The sequence below is a fragment of the Monoraphidium neglectum genome (assembly GCF_000611645.1).
Source record: "Monoraphidium neglectum strain SAG 48.87 unplaced genomic scaffold scaffold00168, whole genome shotgun sequence".
Lineage (NCBI taxonomy): Eukaryota > Viridiplantae > Chlorophyta > Chlorophyceae > Sphaeropleales > Selenastraceae > Monoraphidium > Monoraphidium neglectum.
In genome coordinates, this window is record NW_014013460.1 from 11,134 (window position 1) to 31,254 (window position 20,121).

Below are 20,121 nucleotides of genomic sequence, written 5' to 3' on the forward strand. Positions count from 1 at the left end.
GGATGAGAACAGAAAATGAGGGCGAGAAGGAAACGCGGAAGGTGTGCTTGCACAGACAGCAAGTCAGCAGCGGAGGAGTACAGGATGCAGGGGCAGGTGCCGGCAGCCACCAGCAAGGGGGCAGCGTCAAGCGGTAGCTTCAGGCAGGCCACCTCTCTGCACTTGCAAACGGCTCCTTCATTCACTTGGATGCCTCTGTGCCTATTGCAATTGCGTCTGCTCCCAGGTGCGGTGCTCACCACCACGATGGGCAGGTTCTCGTCCACCAGGGCCAGGGGGCCGTGCTTCATCTCGCCGGCGTTGATGCCCTCGGAGTGGATCAGCGCCACCTCCTTGACCTGGGGGAGAGTCAGGGCAAACGCACGTGCTTAGTTGTGTGTGAAGAGGCACGCGCGACCTCGGGAGTCAGGATGCATGCACCAGCACACACTAAGCAGGCCGCTGGTCGAGCGGGCTACAAACACCGTGATCTGGCCAATCCAGCGCAACCCTACCTCTTCACACTCCTACACATCCCTCCCTGACACACACGCACACACATGCGCGCGCGCGTGCGCACACGCACACACCAAGCCAATGCCCAAGCACCTTGAGCGCGGCCTCGAGAGCTGTCGAGAAGTTGTAGCCCCGCCCAAAGAAGATGAGGCTCTGCGCATCCTTCAGCTGCTCAGCAAGCTTGTGCATGCTGGCGTCCAGCTCCAGCACCTCGCGCGCGTCGTCGGGGAGGCGTGCCAGCGCGCGCATCGCGGCGATGCGCTTGGGCATCTTGGCGCGCGAGTCGGCGCCGAGCAGGAGCGCCATCATTGTCAGCGCCACGATCTGGGAAGTGTAGGCCTGAGGTGGGGGTTGAGAGATTGAAGGCGTGTGGCGGGGCTGAGCGTGACGAGGGCATAGCACGCCTGGTGCAGGTGCGGACGTCACATGGGCGAAGTTGGCAGGCCTGGCTTGCCACCCGTACGCCTTCCGTGATACACATGAACAAGGGATGCAGCTTGCTCGTTGCCATGTCCCCACCCCCTTGGATCGACACGCTTGGATCGACACCCCTCCTTGCCTTGTGCCTGCCTACCTTGGTTGAGGCGACTCCAATCTCGAAGCCCGCGTTCAGGTGCACACCGCAGTGCGTGGCGTTGGAGATGGCGCTGCCCACAGTGTTGGTGATGCCCACGCACAGCGCACCCTTGGCCTGTGATGGGATTTACGTGAGCCATGAACAAGTGGCAGATGGTTAGTGCCGTGGCGACAAAGAGTGAGTGCAAAGGGAGGAAGAGGTTTCGCAACGCTTTGCTAACAACCCATGTCTCCACACGGCACATAGCCTTTGCTCGGATGTTGTCACATTTGCGCCCGCCCAGTACTCTGTGCCTGCACAGAGTTCCCCCACAGCCTGCTCTCCCCTAATCTCCCTCGTGTGAACGGCACTAGCCTGCGGTACGTCCTTGGGTGTGCGAACACCTCACGCTTGTTTAAATGGCACACAGGATCGACCTTGCGCCCGGCAGCCTCGGCCCAACCCACCTTGGCGTACTCGAGGGCCCTCAGGGTGTCGGCGGTCTCGCCGCTCTGGCTGACAAACACGCACGTGTCATCGCGGAACACGGGCGCCTCACGGTCCTGCAAGGACAGGAGCAGGCCAAGGCGAGGCGCGCGAGTGGGGCGCCAGGTGAGCAAACGGTGCATCTGGCCACCACCACTTCCACCGGCCTGCCCGCAGCTCCTGTGCGCCAGACGCCAACGCCCCTGCCAAGGCAACCATATCATCCCTGTCCAGGCTGAAATGGACGTCTCGCTGCGTGCTGGGGGCCCTGTCTCCGCAGCCACCAGGCGGCAACGGGGCCAGGGGGCTGCAGCCGCCATGACGCCCCGTACAGCTGCAACAGGCGACGCTGATAACCCATGTCCAAGGGCAGCAAGAAGGGCAGCCAAAGGAGTAGGGCAGCAAAAGAAGTAGGGCAGCCAAAAAAGTTCTCACCATGAAGTCGCCCGCCAGCTCCACGACCACGGGCATCGCCGCAAACTCCTCCAGCGTCTTGCGCGCCACCAGGCACGCGTGGTAGCTCGTGCCGCACGCAATAAACACGATGCGGCGGCAGCGCAGGATGCCCTCGACGTGGTCCGACAGCCCGCCCAGCTTGATGAAGGGCTCGCTCTCGCCCGCGGCGGGGATGCCCTCCTCCATGAAGCCGGCGGAAGCAGGCGCCGCCGCCTTGTCGGGCGCCGCAGTCGCGGCCGCGGCGGCGCCGAGCAGCGCGCCGCTGAACAGCGCGCCGGCGGGCGTCGGCTCCTTGGCGCGCGCCTTCTTGCCGCCGATGCGCGACGGCAGCTCGAAGCCGCCCTCCGCGCCGCTGGCGGCCGCGATGTTGGAGCCGGAGAAGAGGCTGGCGGACTCGCAGGGGTCAATGAAGTGGCCCGAGAAGATAACGTCGGGGGCGGAGGACTTGACCGGCTTGAAGGGCTTGCCGTCAAGAACGACGCGGCCCCTCATGGTGTCAGCCAGGGTCTTGGGCTGCTCGTGGATCTCCTTCTGCATGTAGTGGTCGTAACCGCCCTGAGGAGGTTGTCGGATTGCGTGGCGTGTGGCGCAAGTTACAATGGGCGTCGGGTTGCAAAGATGTTTTTTGCATTGCGCAACTGCTGTAAACAGAGCTGTACGGCTGTGTCGCCTGCACACCGCAGCTGTATGCTTCTGCTGCTTGCATCACGTTGTCCGTCCTGCCCCATCGCCCCTTGTTTCCAGCCGACTATTTTTTCACCCCGCTGTTCTGTCCTCCTGGCCCAGCCAAGCCTCAAGTCTGCCAGACCCCTGCCACCAATGCCTGACGTTACCCATCCGTGGCGGACCCCTCTTCCTCATCAATCAGTCTTCCTCATCAATCAGAGATGCCCCCCCCCTCACCTTCATGATGGACTCCACCTCGGCCTCGATCTTGCGGCCCTCCCTCTTCACCTCCAGGTCGGCCATGTCAGCCTTGGCCAGGGTGCGTGACGTCATGGCCAGGGAGTTGAACACGTGGGGGCGGCCGTAGGCGTCCACGTGCAGCAGGTCACCGTCCTCCAGGACCTGTGGGGGGGAAGACGGGTGAGTGGGCGGTGCGGGCGGGGGGTATCACGGATGAGTGAAAGCGGAGGGGCCAAGGGGGGTTGCGCGAGCGCACGAGCAAGATTGGCGCAAGGACACGCGTACGTGCGTGTCCTTGCGCCAATCTTGCTCGTGCGCTCGCGCAAGTTATGTGCGCGTGCCCATGCAGGCAACCATGTGCTTAGCTCAGAAGCGGTTGGGCGTCAAGCACCGGCGTCCGCGGGCTGCATCGTGGCGGGCGCCCAGCGCAACCTGTCAGAACGCAGCCTGGCCCCCCCCCTCCCCTCCGCCAGCCACCCACCACCACATCGCGCGTGTGCGTCAGGAGCGCCGCGCTGTCAGACGCCAGCCAGAACTCCGTGCCGGCGCCGCCCGCGCCCAGCAGCGACGCGCTCAGGCGCGACGCGCTGCTGACGGCACCGCCCTGGTCACGGCCGGTGGCGTCGCCGTTGGTCGCGCCGTTGGCGGCGGCGGGGTCGCGGCGCTTGAGGCCGTAAACCAGGGGGCTGCCCTGCTTGCAGGCCACAAGCTCGTTGGGGTAGCGGGCGCTCCTGATCAGCAGCGCGTACGCGCCTTCCAGGCGGCTGCACACCTCCATGGCCTGCGGGGTGCGAGCGAGGACGGGCGGGCAGGTGTCGAAAACGAGGGTGTGTTCCCAAAAGTGTGGGCAGCTCCCGCCATGCCCTCAAACAGGCCCCTCAAACAGGCGTGCGCCCGGTCAACACCGGCGTTGCGGGCAGTCCTGCGCTGTGCTGCGCACCAGCTGGCCGAGGGAGACCTTGCCACCGCGCTTCTTCCAGAGGTACTCGCACAGGTGGGGCACCACCTCGGTGTCGGTGTCGCTCACGAACACGGCGCCGTTCTTCGCCTGTCGCGGGGTGCGGGGCGTTGCGGCAGAGCGCGCAGGGGGTTTGTTCGTGAGCACGCCTGGGCCGTACAGCTGGGCAGGCTGGGGCGTACCATCCCATCCCTGTAGTTGTAGTCAAGCACAGCGATCTGCCTGCGCAGAGGCTGAGGCAAGGGCCTCAGCATTTTAAGCACGGGTTTTCCTGAGCAGCAGGCTGGTGCCGGACCCACGCACCAGGAACGGCTTGAGGGTGGCGTGGTTGGTGATAATGCCGTTGTGCACCACAACAAACTCGCCGTCCGGCCCGTTCACATGCGGGTGGCTGTTGGTTGCGTTCGGCGGCCTGCGGGCGACAACATCGCACGGCGAGTGGCGTTGTCGGGTGGCACGCAGCGCAGTTGGGCTCAAGCCGTGGTTGCCTGCTCAGAACGATGCTGTGCCAGCACGCACTCATTTGCACATCCTCCAGTGCCGGCCATCCCGCGCCCCCCCGTGGCCTTGTGCACACCGGCGCCCCCGGCCCCTGTCATCGGATCCTCACCCGTGCGTCGCCCAGCGCGTGTGGCCGATGCCGACGTGCGTGGAGTACAGCTCGCCGGCAAAGAGCGTGTTCTCCTCCAGCACCTCGGCGGCGCGCACCCTCAGATCTGAGATCTTGCCCTGGTGCTTGATCACCAGAGGGCACCTGGCGCCAGGCTCACCGGCCGGCGCGTCCACGCAGACGCCGGCTGAGTCATAGCCCCGGTACTGCGGGGAGGGGGGCGCCGATGCACGGCATATGCGGTGGGCATCCCAGAACGAAGGACGGCTGGACAACAGGGGTCAGCAGCACGCTTCTGCGGAGGGGCGTGGTGACGCGTGCGGCGCATGGGGTGCTCAGTGACGTCACGATCGCGGCTGCCGCGGAGCAGCCAGCAGGGCTGTGCAGCAAGGGGGGGTTTGGGGCAAGGGGGCGGTTTGAGGAAAGGGGGTCACTTCTGATGCTCACCTCGAGGCGCTGCAGGCCATCGAACAGAGTGTCGAGAATGGCCTGGATGGGCTGGCCGACGCCATAGTTGGCATAGCCTGGGGGGACGGGCAAACGGGGGGCGGGGGCATGGCAATCAGGGTTGCGGGGCTGTCGGTGTGACTCAGGCGGGTCACCAGGTCGGTGGGCGAATTGAGGGGCTCAAAGGACTTGTGGGCTGCCGCCTTGCGCGAGCGCTCACCAAAGATGCCGCACATTGTTAGGTTGGCCGGCTGCAAAGGCAAGGGCAGCGGGGCGACAGCGAGCGCGAGCGAGTGTGTCGCGCTGGCGCTTGACCTGACGGTGTGTGCAATGCAGCGAGAGGCGAGGCGCAGGCAGGTTGATCCGCAATCTCTGCATCCTCTCGTCGTGCACCAAGGAGCAGGCCGTTCGAAAGGCCTTCCGAAGTGCCCCTGGTGTCGCGCCCCTCGACGCACAGGTGACGCCGTAGCTCAAGCACTGAACTGTTGCGCGCACCTGTTCTGTGTTTGTGCGGGCACTTTACTCGGTCCCGCGGAGTGCTGGCTGATCTGCGGGTGATATCTGTACGTGCAGTCCCGTACGCGGCTGAGGATCAACAGGTGCAGAGTGATGGACTTAGATGCTGTATGAAAGGCTGCAGCAGACGTCACTGCTCTGTTGTCTCCCCTTTATTCCGGCTGGGGGGTCACTGAGAACTCCCACCTGCGAGGGGTCCAGCATGAGAGGAAGATACCCAGGGGGGTGAACATCCCAGACGAGCACTTACGCTCGCCTCAATTTGGCAAGGGGGCACCTCTATTTGGGCACGTCTCTCCGCTGTTTGCCTTGGCGGCCCTGCAGCACACCTAAACACTGCCCAGCGCACCCGACAACCCTGGTTACCCAGGCACCGTGAAGGTCACAGCCACCCACCGTGAAGGAGCGCGGCTCGGGGTCATGCAAAAGGAACCGTTGACACTGTGCAGGGGCCTGATAACCAGCTGGCTTGCTGCAACAAGTCCCCGTTCAGACAGCAGACCTGGGTGTGATGCCTCTAGCAGTCATGGAGGTAAAATTCAAATGCTGGCGCACAGAGAATCAGGTGCAGCCGCAGTCTCTGTTCCACACAGCAATGGTGCAACCTGGAGGAGAAGCACGAACCCTTGAGGACCCTTTGGCTCCGAAAAAGCGGCGATGGCGTGTACAGCACTGCAGGCCAGCCTCCCACCCCAAAAAGGTGCCGCTCACCATCGATGGCCCCCAGCCCTACCAAACCCCGGTGCAAACCTACGCGTCGTTGCTTCCAAGGAGGGTGCGACGGAGACCAACACAGTTCTGGCAGGACTGGGGCAGACACAGGAGAGTTGTAAGCACCAAATTTTTCATTACTTCCTGTGACAGGTATGTGATGCGCCGACCCCACGATGACCAGGGACAACCACAACACAGCACAGGCGGCCAGCAGGTGCTCGTGCCTAGTGCGCAACACGCTGGTCCGATGGACAACAGGCCGTCAAGGCTTCAAGGCCCGGGCTAAACACACAATTGCGCGGGTTCTTGGGGCTTGCAGGGCCGCGTCGACGCGGTCAACGCGGTCCCGGTTGTTCAAATGGGGTCAGCAATCAGCATCCGTCAAGGGTGGCCAAGGGCCGCGCTGCGGGCTGAAGTGCAAGACCCAAAGGCCACTCAATGGGGTGGCTTGCGTGCCTGGCAAGTTGCCCGCAGCAGGGCGCGCTGTGACTCCCGTGACTCAGCTTGGTATGCATGCAGAGCAGTGAAGGCACAGTGGAGTTTGCTGAGGAGCAGCGATACCCGCGCAAACGTGCTGTGTGGGCGAGCGGCATGTTGACTCGTCAGGGGGCGGGGTGGCGGCTTCGAACAATTGAAAATCTGTGCAGTTGTTCACAGGCAGCGGATCAGCGTAATCTGCTGTCACTGCGGCATCAAGGCCAGGATTTGGCCACACCAGCTGTCCCTCGGCGTGGAGTCCCAGTGTGAATCAGCATGACATGTGGGCGTAGAGCGCAGCGGGGAACGGCACGGCGGAGTCGTGCGGCAGACGGATTATGCTGGACAAATGGATGGTTTGGTGAAAGGCGCTATGCATGCGCCAGCGGCATCGCTGCCAGCGGTGCCGGTAATGGCGCACACGGGCGCTCAGGAAGTTTTGCGGATGCCGGCCTGCACGCACAGTGCGCCGGCGTGCAGGCCCTCTGACACTGTGGAGCGATTCAGCAGTCATTACGCGCAAACAAGCAGGAAAACCGCCAGCGCGGCTGATCGTGGGCCAAGAACGACCCCCACAGCAAGCCTCGAATTCGGCTGTTCGATCCAAGCCGTGCTGCTGGCCGCCGTGCCGCCTCCAAACGCAGCTGTCCCCGCTGTGGCTGCCCCAGCTGCGGGCACTGCTGCAGCGGCAGGCTCAGCCCATGCCCACGTGAGCAGAGGCGCAGCCAAGACAGCCTCAAATCCAAACCAATCGGCCACAGGTCCGCTGCAAAGTGCGCTGCAGCTTAACCAGGTCTCATGCCCGGGCCAAGAAGTGCAGTGACGGTGTGCATGGGCTGACAGCGGTGACCAGCTCCCCACCAAAAATGTGGGGGATGCCCACCTTACTGTTCCGGCAAAAGTGTCTCGTCGGAGCCACCTCCATGCCGGGGGCATGAGAGCTAGTGAATTTTGTTGAGGAGGAAGTTTTAGGGTGATTTGGAGCGCTGCTCCTGAGGCCGACAATGGTGGCTTGCTGAGATTTCAATGGCTGCAAGCCCCCACGTAATGGGAAACGGACGTTTGTCCAGCATGCCGACAGCAAGCGTAATCAGCACGACCGAAAATGGCGCAGTGTGCGGAAAGGATATCGCGGCAGGGAGCAGCGGCAGCACTCGCATACAGGGGAGCCTGCCAGCGCCGGCAGCCTTGCGCTTTGAATATTCAGCGCAGGTGTTGCCCGTGCAGCAAAACGAAACCGGCCTTGCGACAGCAGCCCAGCAGATGCGTGGTGGGAGGGTGGCCAGAGTGCCCAAGGCCCTCGCTTGCAATCACGCGTCAAAGCAGTGGGGGCCCAAAGTCCCAACCTTGGGCGCACGGCCCGGGGACGGCGGTGCGGGTTGACATCACGACCATGGGGGCGGGCGAGGCCTGCAGCGGCATGAGTGGCGCAGGCTCGGGCAGAGCCAAGGTGGCGCCCTCTGGGAGGGACGCGAAGAAAAACATAGGGGACGGCCCATTGTCAGCTGCCCCGCCAACGGGGGCGCCCTGGAGGCCGTGCGGAGTCTTGAGAGGCGGTGCAGCGTGGCTGTGGCCGGGGAGCAGCGCCGGCGTGGTCAGCGGCCCGCTGCACGGCAGCACTGCCACCACCGGGGCGCCACCTCCGGAGCAGACCGCTGGTGGAACGTGCACGGGCAAGGTGATGCGAGCCGAATGTGATGCGGTTGCGCTAGCCGGCCAAGTTGCCGGGGCGGAGGCAGAGCTCTCGCCCAGCAGCGCCATTAGCGCATGGTCACCGCCTGGCGCCTGCACCCCCCTCACCAAAGCCGGCTCGAGTGCTGAGGAGCCATGCGGTATGTTGCCCGCATATTGTTGGGCGCTCACATACGTGCAGCCCGCCAGCTGCGCGATGTTGGCGAATGGCGGCGCACCGGTGCAGACTGCGCCCGCGGCAACCAGGCGCCCGCTCAACGCCGCCTCCGGCGGCGACGCCGGCGGGGGCTGCCATACCCGGGGCAGCGGCTCAGAGAGGGGCATCATGATGAGTGGCTCTCCATTAGGGCTAACCACAACAAAGCCCGGCGCACTGTCCTGGGGGTCTGGACCATCGTGGCGCAGCACCATCCGCACGGGCAGGGACAGGTCGGGCGACCCGCTGTGCTGCTGCTGCATCAGCAGCGGCTGATGATAATACTGGCACCGCTGCTGCTGCTCGAACTGCTGCCTGTACTGCTGGCACTCATAGTGTACCAGCAGTGGCTGCTGTTGCTGCAGCTGCTGCTGCTGCTGCTGCTGCTGCTGCTGCTGCTGCTGCTGCTGCCGCTGCTGCTGCTGGCACATGTGCTGCTCCTGCTCGTGCTGCTGCACTTGCAGCTGCAGCTGCAGCGCCCGCTGCTGCAGCATCAGCAGCTGCTGCTGCAGGTGCCGATACTCCTCATCTTCCGGCAGTAGTGGCAATTGATGCGGCGGCTGAGCAGTGCCAGCGTCAGAGCAGCACGCGGCCAGCGCCGCTGGCTCACTGCTGACGCTGGCGGCGCTGCTCAAGCTGAGACAGCAGTCGTTGGCCAGGGCGCCTGTTGACGTAACGGAAGGGAGCGGGCAGCTGTGGCTGGAGGGCTGAGCTGCTGTCGCTGCTGCTGCTGCTGCTGCTGCTGCTGCTGTTGCGGCTGCGGTGGCGCTGCCGCTGATGGGTTCGCGCAGGTCAGCGGCCGAGTGGGCGAAAAAGCATATCTAAGGGGGCAGAGCAACGGGGCAAAGGGGGCGGGACGGCACATCTGAGTTGAATACGGTGTGTCAGATGCAGGGGTGATAGGTGTGCGCAAGCACACTTGCGCAGTCTTGCCTGCAGGCTGGTAGAATTGACTGTCTGCTTTGGAGCCCCGACCAGCGCTACTATTCCGCTTTCTTTGGGACCCCAACTGCGGGGCTGCAGGTCTCGCACTACTGCTAGGCCTCATTGAGGCTTGCGGCCCCCACTTGCCTTGCGCTGGCACGAGTCTGCCTCCGCGCACATCTTGGTTTTGTAGAGGTCCGGGTGCAGCCACGCCTCAAACACGTTGTGGGCCTGGGAGAAAACCATGCATGCATGGGGGTCGGGGTGTGGGGGCAGTTGCTTCGCTTCCAACTGCACGGCGTTGCGCACAAGGCGTGCAGCAGCCGCTCGCGCGCTGCGTCAGCGGTTGCCAGGGTGGCAAGGGGTCCACTCACGTAGGTGCAGGCATCGCCCCGGGGGCACTGGCCGCCCTGGCGCACTGCCGAGCACATCTCAGCGCGGTACACGTGTGCGTCAAAGGAGCGCCGCCGCCCGCGCTCCCCTGGGTGGAAGAACGGGCACTCGCGCCTGCATGCCGGGGCGCGCAGTGAAAAGGCCACAAGAGGGGGTGCGGGAGCGTGAACGGGAAAGCCCTCTCGCCCCGTGGATGCCGTGGCAGTGGCGGCACTGGAGCGGCGGCTGCGCAGGGCAGAGCGCACATGCAGCAGGGCTTGCAATTGGTCCCCTCCCCTCCCACCCCCCCAACACACAGCCGTAGCAGCTTGCAGCCCTCACCAGTCATGGGCTGTGCGGCTGTAGCAGGGGAGCACCTGAGGCGTGGAGAATTGGCAGAGAGCAAGAGCGGGACCATCAAGGTGAATCTGCGCTTGTACTTATGTGCAGCCTGCCTGCATGCCTGCCGTGCTTGATGAGGTCTGAATCACCCCTAGTGCAGGGCACCAGATGTTGGGCGGTACAGCAAGAAGGGTGCGTGCGGCGCAGGCCGTGCGGCGACAGCGCGGCGTGCCTTCAGGTAGGCCATCCGGCACTCGTCATTGGACCAGAACTGGGAGTCTAGGGCGTCAGGGCCCTGACCGGTGCCGCCGGCGCTGCTGTTGCCACTTCCGCGACGCCGCTGCACAGAGTCCAAACGGCTGCTGGCACGCAGCCCGCGTGGCTTGCGCCCCACGCCTTCCTGCGCCAGTAAACGAGTGAGAGAGGAAACTGGGGTTGTTCCTATCCAGTCACACGCCTGCAGGATACGCATGCGATGGTGCGCCCCCTGCTAAAGTGCTTTGGTGTGCCTGGGCGGGGCGCGACGTCGCCGCCGCAGCTTCCGCGCGCCCTGTCCGCGCCCGGCCCACGGGTGCCGCACTTGGGTCAACAGGTGTCTGAATTACAATGCACCACCCACCTCCCGCGTCTGAGCCTGCATATGCTCGAGAGCTCCGCTACGGTCTTGGGGGTTGTCGGTCGATTGTTGCGTGGGAACCCTCCAGCATTTTGGGCGTGCGAAAATGTGTACGATCGTCAAAACTATACAAAACGCACGACTCGTAACGTGCTCTATCCCGCGGCAAAGCAAACTCGCACTGTTGCTCCCACTGGCGGGGAAGGCTGCGTGCACAAAATCGTGTCGTGGGGCACAATGGAGGTCAGGGGAGCCCCGTTTGATAGCTCGACACTTGAAATTTATGTTTTAGATTATAATGAGAGCGGTTTTCGGGACCGCAGCATTCGGTCGCTGGCCTTGACTCATGCAATCACCCAGTTGTCTTGGGTGACGGCTCCATGTGCTGCCCCACCGACCCTGGCAAAGGCTAGAGTCGACAGTCCACTGCCGCAGTTGGTTGCATGGCAAACTTCTGCCATCCCGGTGTGCGTATGCCTGCTGCATGTCGCGCTCGTAGAGGGTTGAGCGACCCCCGCCGCCATGTGCGGCCGAGGCCGCCTGTCCAACCGCGCAGCAGACGCTGCCGCCGCACACGTGTTGGTCGTCCCGGGGCGTTGCAAAGCGAGAAGCCGCAATAATGAGACTCTCTTGTTGCGTGTGAGTTGGCGCAGCACTGGTGTGGCATAAGGCCGCGCTTTTTATACAGGTAAGGGAGAGCTGCGGTGCGCCAACGGAGGTTAGTTGCCAACGCAGGTCACCAGCAGCCGGCCCATCAGGAGGCTTGGTTTTGGTGTGCAGATGACCGGCTGTGCTTGAGTATTAAGCCGTGGTTTTGGCAGCATGCCAAGCACGCAACAGGACATCAGGTCCAGTCAGTGCCCTGGGGTTGATGCTAGACTTCATCTGCGCCAAATTTTGGGTGGCATGCCACCCCTGGGCACTGAGTTGAGCGAGGCTTGTCTGGCCCAGCGCCATTGCACAGGGTGCAAAGGAGGAGGGTGGGCGTGAAAACAAGCTTAGCACGCTGCTGCTGCTGCTGCTGCCGCCACCGTTCCTGAACCTGTGCTGTGCCAAATATCAAGCAGCACTGAGCAAACATCTGCCAGCCTAGGCCACACCCCAAAAATGTTTATGATTGCTCCATGCATCGTGCCCTGCGGTAATCAGCAACTCTCATATGAGACTGAGCAAAACACTCTGCTAGTACTGCGTGGGTCCTGTGATGGCCTCACGCATGCAGTCGCCAAGCTCATGTGAGCTCCATCAGTCCCTGTGTCATTATGGATCGTGCACCAGCCTTGTGCAGGAATTATGCAAAACTGCACCCAGACCAGTCATTACAACAGTAGCCAACAGTATTTGGCGCAATTTGTGTGGACCAAAATCAACATCATCCCAACCGTCCCCCAGGGTGGGGGCAGCTACCACACGCGACTTCCGAGGCATTTGCACTTCAAATTTGGGGCCTGGCAGAAACCAGTGTGAAGATCAATGCAGAGAAAGACGCCAACGTTGCTTCGATCGCCCCCACCGGCTGCCTTCACTGGTAGACAGAGCCGAGTGCCGGGCGTCGTGTTCTGCGCCCACATGAGCCGGTGCCACTAGATCTGTGGTGGCACGCGCAGCCACCCTACCATTTCAAATGCTGCGCTTTATTAGGTGTGGTGCAACAGACCAGTAAAACAGCCAAGGCCCCCCGCAGCGCAGTCGTACTTGGTGGCACCAATCGGCATTGATGGCGTCACCAGGTGCGCATTGGCTGCAGTGGCAGGCAAAGCCCATGTGATCCGCCGGCACTAAAATGCGGGGACACGGAGGAAGTCATGGTTGCGCTACCAAGAAAGGCGTGGTGCATGCCGGCAGAAGAGCAGCCAATGCTGGCGGTTGCATCTTCCTGCACGTCGTGCTGCCACCAGGTGATGCAACAGGAAGCAGGGTATGAAGAAGTTCTAAATGGCCTCCCCCCCTTTGAAAAAACCCTCTCAAGCAAGGTTGTGTGAGGGACCAAATATCCATGAGCAGCACCATCATCACTCCTTCCAAAACCCTTTGACTGGCACTTCAGCCTGTTAGAGGGTGTTGACATGGAAAGGTCACACTATGCACCCCCAACTCAAGTGAGCGACTGCATGTCTCCCCTGCCGCGGTGCGGGCGCCCCCTCAAAGGGCCCTGTCGCGGTCAACCCGCAGCGGTCAACTGCCGCCACCATCCTCCCCGTTGATGATCTCCTTGAGCGTCGCGCTGATTTCCACAAAGCTGGGCCGCATCTTAGGGTCGGCGTCCCAGCAGCGCGACGCGAGGTTGACAAACGCGGCCGGCGCGGCTGAGGGGAACGTGGGGCGCATGCCCTTGCGGATGACGCGGTCGACGATCTGCTCCTGGGTCAGGCTGGCGTAGGGCCGCTGCGCGGCGTACATCTGCGCGCGACGGGGGGTTGCAAAGGGAGGGGGTTGTGGGAGCGTGGAGGAGAGTGATGACGGCAGCACCGCTTGGGGGGTGCGTGCACGGCAAGGCTTCAGCACAGGGCACGGCACATGACACGCTCGGCGCAACGCAAAGCTGCCCAACCCACATCGCACTGCAGCGACCCAAGGCGTAGGCTGTGCGCAAGTTATTGACGGCTGCCAAGCGTAATTTGCCTGCAGGCCGTGCGGGCCGCGACAACTCGACTCGGCCCAGCCCTGTGCAGTGATAAAGCGCTCCCTTCCCACCGTGTACATGAGAATGCCAAAGGCGTAGGTGTCTATGGCCTCGGTCAGCTGCCAACAGTGGGGTGAGGGTGGGGGCGAGCCCCGCCACAGCATGCGTCATTGCAGGCGCAGAGTCGTCGAGTGAAAGCGCGCGCTGCAAATTCAGGCTGAATAAACTCAGGCCCCGCCCTGGTGCACGCCCGGGCCCATCCAAGCGGCTTGTCCATCCGTTCACCGCACCTTTGCCCCGGCCTTGAGCAGCTCTGGCGCCAGGTGGGTGATTGTGCCAGCACCACTGCGGTTGGTCTGTTGGGGGCCGCAATGGTGGTCGGCAGGCAGATCAAGTTGGATGAGTTAAACGAGTCTAAATAAGTTGGACATAAGCAAAGGCGGTGGAAGGTCTGGGTGTGGTGTGGTGCAAGGGGCGCCAAGGGCGCCAATTGACCACACGGAAAAGGCGTGCGCACCACAAAGTAGTTGTCGTTCAGCATCTTCGCCAGTCCAAAGTCCCCCAGCTGTGATGGGGGGCGGAAGTGGTGGGGTGGGTGAGTGAGAGGGGCACAGGCAGAGCGTTGGGTTTTCTGTGCGCGTGCGGGCGAGTGCCCGTGCAGACGAGTGAGCGCGAGCTTGTGAAAATGATGTGCGCATAAGCTTGTGAGCAGATATTGAATGTATCCACCGCCACAAACATGCCAGTCATCCAACCCATACGCACACACGCACGCGGACGCGCGCGCGCACACACACACACACACACACACACACACACACACACACACACACACACACACACGAGCAAACACGCATACCTTGGCGACAAAGCCCATTTCGCGCGAGGGGTCGCTCTTCAGCATCACATTTTCCATCTGTTGAGTACGAGTGACGGGTGCCATTGCATCATAGCTCACATCTGTGGGGCACATTACTCGACGTCGACTGTCTGTGTGCCCGATCGTCTACCTCTGCATGGGGACCTAGCCCTCTCCCAAACCAGCAGCGCCGCCCGTCCCCGCCTGCTCGCTCACGCCTCGTCCCCCAGCCCTGCCCTCAGCTGCGCTGCCCGGGGCGCACCTTGATGTCGCAGTGCAGGATCTTGCGGTCGTGCAGGTACTCCAGGCTGCTGCTGACCTGCAGCAGCACGCGCACCACCTTGAGCACGTCCACCGCCATCACGCCGCCCTCCAGACGCCTGTGGAACGCGCCCCGCTTCAGCGCGTCGCGCAGGGAGCCGCGGTCGCAGAACTGCGCACCACAGGGCGGGGCAGGCGGCCGAGAGCAGCGGGCGGGTCAGTCCCAGGGAAGCCTGCGCGTGCTGGAGATAGCACGAGCCATCCGCGAGTGAGCGAGAGGTCACGCATGGGCGCTGCGGCCAGCGGGCAGGCAACACTGCTGCTGTCGCTGGCGTGACCATTTTGGAGGGAGCGACTTTGGGCATGATGTAGGGAGTCCGGGGCGGTCACCTCCATGATCACGATGTTGCAGGTGACGGCGTCGTCGGGGCGTGCAGGGCGGTAGTGCGGCAGCATCTGGGCGGTGCCGCCCAGTTGAGCCACGCCAACGTCTATGCAAAGGTGGGAAAAACGGGGCGGCAAGGCCAAAAGCAGCAGGTGGGGGCTTTGCAGTAACCAGAGCGTTGAGAACGCAAAGCGCACCACGCTGTGGCTACGTCAGGTTGAAGCAGCATGCCCACCACCTGCCTTTTTCGCCGTCAGAGGTTGCTCACGCATTGCACTCAAACTTTAAGCAGTGCAAGCTCACGCTCACCCAGCTTGTCTGCCGCGACCTCAATCATATCCGTCAGGCAAGCGTAGAGCTGCGAGGGGCACAGGGGGGAATGAGCCGATGCGGCGGGGTCAGCGTGGCCTAAAGGAGCGATTGAGCGGGTGCACAGCCGCACCCCTGCGTGTGCACAAACGACGCGGCAGGAGGAGGCAAAGGACTTGATGTGCAAAGCCGAAATCAAACCAAGCTTCCAATCAGCGCCTTGCCGACTGCCCCACGCGCACGCACCTGCACGATGTGGGGGTGGTTGACCTCTGACAGCACCGCCATCTCCACGGCATCCTGCGGGCCACCACCAGTATGAGGGGGGGCCGGGGGTTGTGAATAAGCCGCGGCCTGGGTGCGGCGCAGCCTTGACTACTCAGGAACCTGCCCTCTATCCCCACTGCCGGGGATTTGCACCCTGCAGCCGTCCGGCAGCGAGTCGCAGGCCAGCAACATCTGGTCCGCGCCTCCTCAGGCCCCCAGCCCGCGCCGCGCACCTTCAAGGCCTCCTTCTCATGCTTGCGCGCATACATGACCTGCCAGGGGGTGGGGGACAGGGCAGCGCAGCGCAACAAACAGCATGTGAAGCGGAGCGCCGTCGTGCCTGGGCCCAGCCCGTCGCCGCGGGGATCTCTGTGGGTCCTCAGCAAACCCGGCCGCGTCCTGCTGTGCCGGGAGGCGGCGTGATGCTGCGCGTCGAGACGGTCACTCATGCCCCCACACCTTGATGGCCGCCACAGAGTTCTTGTACATGCCTGAGACAGCAGAGGGGGTGCAGGCCGAGGCGCAGGACGGGGACGGTCAGAAGCGCACGCAACCGCCATGGCCCCGGCGCGCGCTAGCCGCACGGCAGGCCGCGCCTGAGCTTGGCGCTGGCCGCGGTGGTGCCAACAAGCACAAGCGCGGCACGAGGCACGGCTGGCTGCACAGGCAATGCCTACTCCTCGACCAATGCAGACACGATCCTCAATCGACCACAACCAACCCCACAGAAACAGAGAGGCTGACCCTTGTAGCAGATGCCGAAGCCGCCCTGGCCGATGCGGTCGTGCAGCACGAGGTCCTGGTTGGTGGGGGCCGCCACGCTGCTGCCTGTCGACCGCCGGCCGCCCTTGTGCGTCGTCTGCAGCTTGTGCTGGATCGCCTGCATGACGGGTGAGGGGCGGAGGAGTGAAGCCAGGTGGCGCCCCAGCTTGCGCAGGGACTCTGTGGCGCCAGCGTGCCGTTTCATTGAGACCGGAGGCGAGCGCTTAGGCACGAGCACGTGCCTGCAAGCCCTGACCATCCCATATACAAATCAAGATGACGCTCCCCAGCGCCGCGGCGCACCCTCTTCATGGCCTCTGTGCACAGCTTCTTGTTATTGGCCGAGAAGGGGGCGCCCTTGCTGAGCCCCGCAGACCCGGGCACGGACGCCGCCTCCGCCTCCGCGCCGGGCGCGCCCTCCGCGATAGAGCTGCTGCGGCGCCTCTGGTCCGTCACCTCCGCCACGCACGGCCCGAGCGCCGCCGCGCGGTCGCGCAGGCGCGCGTGCAGCGTGAGCGTGGTTGCGCTGACCGCGCCCAGCACGTCCTCCTGCAGCAGCGCAAAGTCGCACGGCTCCGGCAGGGTGAAGTAGATGGCCCCCCACCCTGTGATGCCGCCCAGGTCGGACTCATTGTGGCTGAAGGGCACCACGGCCATGGACGAAACCAGGGAGCTCCCCGCCGTGAAGATGTCCCCCACGGGGTCCACCGCGGACTGGAAGTAGGCGGCGCAGTCCTTGATGCAGCGCGCCTTGTGCGCGGTGACAGCGGACTCCAGCAGCGTGCCAGCCAGGGGCACGTCGGTTGCGACCAGCGCGCGCGCCACCCGCGGCGGCGGGCGGAACGAGTTGTCGTCCATGGAGGTGGGAGGGGGCACCTTGACTGCGGGGCGGGCGTGGCGCGAGGGGGCGGCGCGGCGTTCCAGGCGGCTCGACACATTAGCTGCCCACATTCGAAGCTGTGTGGCCCTGCGTGAAACCGCCCTTCTTTTCCCGCGGGCCGCACGCGCCGCCGCCAGCCACCAGGTCGGCCGCAACGCCGCAACACGCGGGTGTGGGTGCCTGCCCGCCGGTGGCTGCCGCCCCTCGGGGACTCTCACCCTTTGGCGCCTTGGGGTCTCCCTCCAACACCAACACCGCCTTGCGCCCCCTGTCCACCAGGCCCACCCTCACGCTGACTTTGAGGTTGGTGCAGCGCCGCATGTACATGGACAGGCCCTGGGCAGGCGGGCGAGCGAGTGGCGTGGCGGAGTGGCAGGGAGGGGGTGGGGGCGATGTGTAGGCAGGCGCGCACGAGCATGCGGCCCTCGAGATCAGCTGCACAGCAGCAGCAGGTTGCCGACGACCACCACGGCAAGGAATGCGGCGCGGCGATGACGCAGGCTGCGGGGCGCCCCTGGCTCACGTAGATGAGAACCTCCATGCACCCCAAGTCGTCCTCCTCCCCCTCAGCACAGGCAAGCATGCTCGCCAGGTAGCACAGCTTTTTTGGGGGGGGAGAGGGGGGGGGGGGCAGGTGGCGAGGAGAGGTGTGGGCCCAACAATCCGGGCCGTGAGCACGGGAAGGCAGGGCAGCGCCGCACGCACACAAGGTCAAAGCCATATGCTGATCAAGACGCCGGGAGAGACACCCGCGCTTTTGTTCCAAAACCCCAGCATCAGCCTTGACCGCCGGCATGCATCTAGATGGGCCCGATTGCTAGGTCTCCGGCCTCTGAGGCTGCCACGGGCGGCACCGCCGCGCCCCGCCCCCCACCTGCGGGCTCCGCATGTGCTGGACGCACGCGCTGGCCGTGGCCGCCATCAGCCGCTGCCACCCGGGATCTGCAAACGCGTCAGGCTGGGCCGCCGCCACCGTGAGCACCCCCAGCACCTGCGGCCCCAGGGCCATCGGCACAGCCAAGAAGCTGGCCAGCCCCGCCGCGCTGCACAGGCGCGCCCAGTCCTCGGGCAGCGGCGAGCCGTCAGGCAGCTCGCCCGCCTCGGCCGAGTGCACGTGCAGCGGCGCGTTGGTGACGGCGACGTGCAGCGCGCTCCACTGGGGGCCGCGCACCACGGTGAGCCCCTCCAGCACCTTGGAGCCGCCCCCGGCCACAGCCATGAGCACGCCCGCGGCCTGCGGCGGCCTGATGTCGTCGTCGTCGCCGCCCTGGCCGCCGGCTTGGGGCCCGACGATTGCAGTAATGCTGCGTACGCGTGCGTGGGCGTATTTGTGTGTGACGAATGGTTACGAACTGTGCAGGAGCGTAAGGATACAAGGCGCTGCTAAGATGTTTTGGCCGGGATCCCCGCTGCTGGTGCGGCCCAGCCCTGCAGCACGCTCTTCATGCTGCAAGCCACGCATGCGTGCCTGCACACGGACGCGCGCACGTGCGCCCGCCGCACCTGCAGAGCTCTATGCCCTCCAGCCGGCTCCTGATCAGGTCTGCCACCTCTGGCAGCGCCAGGGCTGGCGTGGGGCTGAGGGTGTTCATGTCGGCCAGCAGGTCACTCAGGCACGCCAGGGGGTCCATCGCCTGGAGCGGCGGTGCGCGGCAACAGCAGTGCGGACGGGCGCGTTGGCGGGCTGGTGCCGCGTACGCTGGGTGTCGTGCACGCGGGTCGCATGGAGTGCAAGGGCCGCAAGTAGGGTCCTGTGCGAGCACGGGCGTGCATGCACCCCGGTCGGGAGTGCATGAGTGCGCGGTGGAATGATCACGTGAGTCACTCGCACCTTGAGAACGGCGATCGCGTTGTCCACGGCGCCGCTGCCCAGAGGCTGCGGGTCACCACCAGCCAGCCCGTTCAGTAATTCAGCGGCTTCAGGCGGCCCAGCGTCCACACCCGCCTTTGCCGGCGTGGCGTCGACGCGCGCCGGCTCCTGCTGCACGGGGTGACCGCCCGTTTGCTCATGCGGCCGTGGCTGGTGTGGCTTTGCTGGTGGGATATCAGCGACTGGGGCCTCGCTAGACGCGCACGCCCCCATGAGGACGACGGGCAGCCGGGACCAAGACCTCCGTCCAGGCTCGGTGCGAGTGTTGCGAACAATTTTACGATGCTGGTGAGGAGCTATGTGGGCTAGCGCATCAAGACACGCTTATCTCGCAAAAAATATTTCACTGGTTGCATCACCGCGATCCATGTTTGTCGCGGTGGCCCCGCGCCGAGGGGTCACCACTCATCAGCGGTGAGGCGCGTTTGGCGTGCATGCATGCAAGGCCCGCAGGTCCCAAAAATGCAGGGCTGCCTTGTAAGTGTGACGCACAGGATCATCTGCGCACCTGTGTCGCAGCACCCATGCAGATGGCGCTTACGCTATTGTTATGCAGTCTTTCGGGCCACGTCAGGGGGGTTGGTGTGTTTACTGATGATGTGCAGCGGCGTCGTCTCAGGTGTGGGTGGCTTCAAACGTCGCCAGACGCACGGTCTCAGGCTCTGAATCCATTGGCCTTATTGTATGGGGCACACCGTACACGTGGCGTATTTCACCCGCCGGCACACTGCCATGAGCTTGCGCACTGCCAGCGAAACGCCCTGTGGCGAAGCTGCAACCCAAGCCATAACTTGTCTGCAGGAGGCAATCATCGAAAACTCGGCGTGCACAGCCACCTCCAGCAGCAAAGGCGTGCAACAGGCCCACGAAACCTGTGCTCTAGTGCAGATACATCAACACACCATCAGGGCGTCTATCGATCATGACCTTTGCGAGGGAGGACCCCCCGCAAATATACAGAGGGGGTGGCTTTGCCGTGGGGCGGGCAACTGTCGAGTGAAGCAGAGGTTAGGGCCGCTTCCGCAGGCGGCGGCAAAGCCACCGATGGCTGCAACAGCGAGGACCCCCAGGCCCTGCACGGATCAGCTGGTGGACTGTTTCGCGACAACCTCGAAAGCGGCGGGCGTGCTTCAAGGATGTGA

At 64.2% G+C, this 20,121-nt stretch overlaps 2 protein-coding genes across 2 annotated transcripts in view; both read right to left on the reverse strand.

Annotated features, from left to right (window-relative positions):
* Positions 1-5,150, reverse strand: part of MNEG_1635 (glucosamine--fructose-6-phosphateaminotransferase (isomerizing)) — a gene marked incomplete at both ends in the record, with an annotated part of 5,970 nt that extends 820 nt beyond the window's left edge. Inside the window, 12 exons of the mRNA XM_014049887.1 lie at positions 240-338; positions 589-834; positions 1,070-1,186; positions 1,519-1,614; positions 1,973-2,548; positions 2,897-3,061; positions 3,381-3,680; positions 3,840-3,947; positions 4,161-4,269; positions 4,468-4,673; positions 4,915-4,991; positions 5,135-5,150. Of these exons, the coding sequence (XP_013905341.1) occupies positions 240-338; positions 589-834; positions 1,070-1,186; positions 1,519-1,614; positions 1,973-2,548; positions 2,897-3,061; positions 3,381-3,680; positions 3,840-3,947; positions 4,161-4,269; positions 4,468-4,673; positions 4,915-4,991; positions 5,135-5,150 (2,115 nt within the window). The remainder of the gene's footprint in view (positions 1-239; positions 339-588; positions 835-1,069; positions 1,187-1,518; positions 1,615-1,972; positions 2,549-2,896; positions 3,062-3,380; positions 3,681-3,839; positions 3,948-4,160; positions 4,270-4,467; positions 4,674-4,914; positions 4,992-5,134) is intronic.
* A 7,788-nt stretch (positions 5,151-12,938) lies between these two features.
* On the reverse strand, positions 12,939-19,505 carry MNEG_1636 (Dual specificity protein kinase shkE; the record flags this gene model as incomplete). Its single annotated transcript, XM_014049888.1, has 19 exons — positions 12,939-13,163; positions 13,458-13,505; positions 13,677-13,742; positions 13,904-13,951; positions 14,246-14,302; positions 14,508-14,678; positions 14,897-14,997; positions 15,201-15,249; positions 15,447-15,500; positions 15,701-15,739; positions 15,927-15,958; positions 16,212-16,347; positions 16,533-17,110; positions 17,328-17,445; positions 17,633-17,710; positions 17,984-18,413; positions 18,613-18,743; positions 18,941-19,090; positions 19,488-19,505. 19 exons carry the CDS (start codon positions 19,503-19,505, stop codon positions 12,939-12,941), a joined length of 2,529 nt encoding a protein of 842 aa, XP_013905342.1.
* Positions 19,506-20,121: the final 616 nt, after the last annotated feature.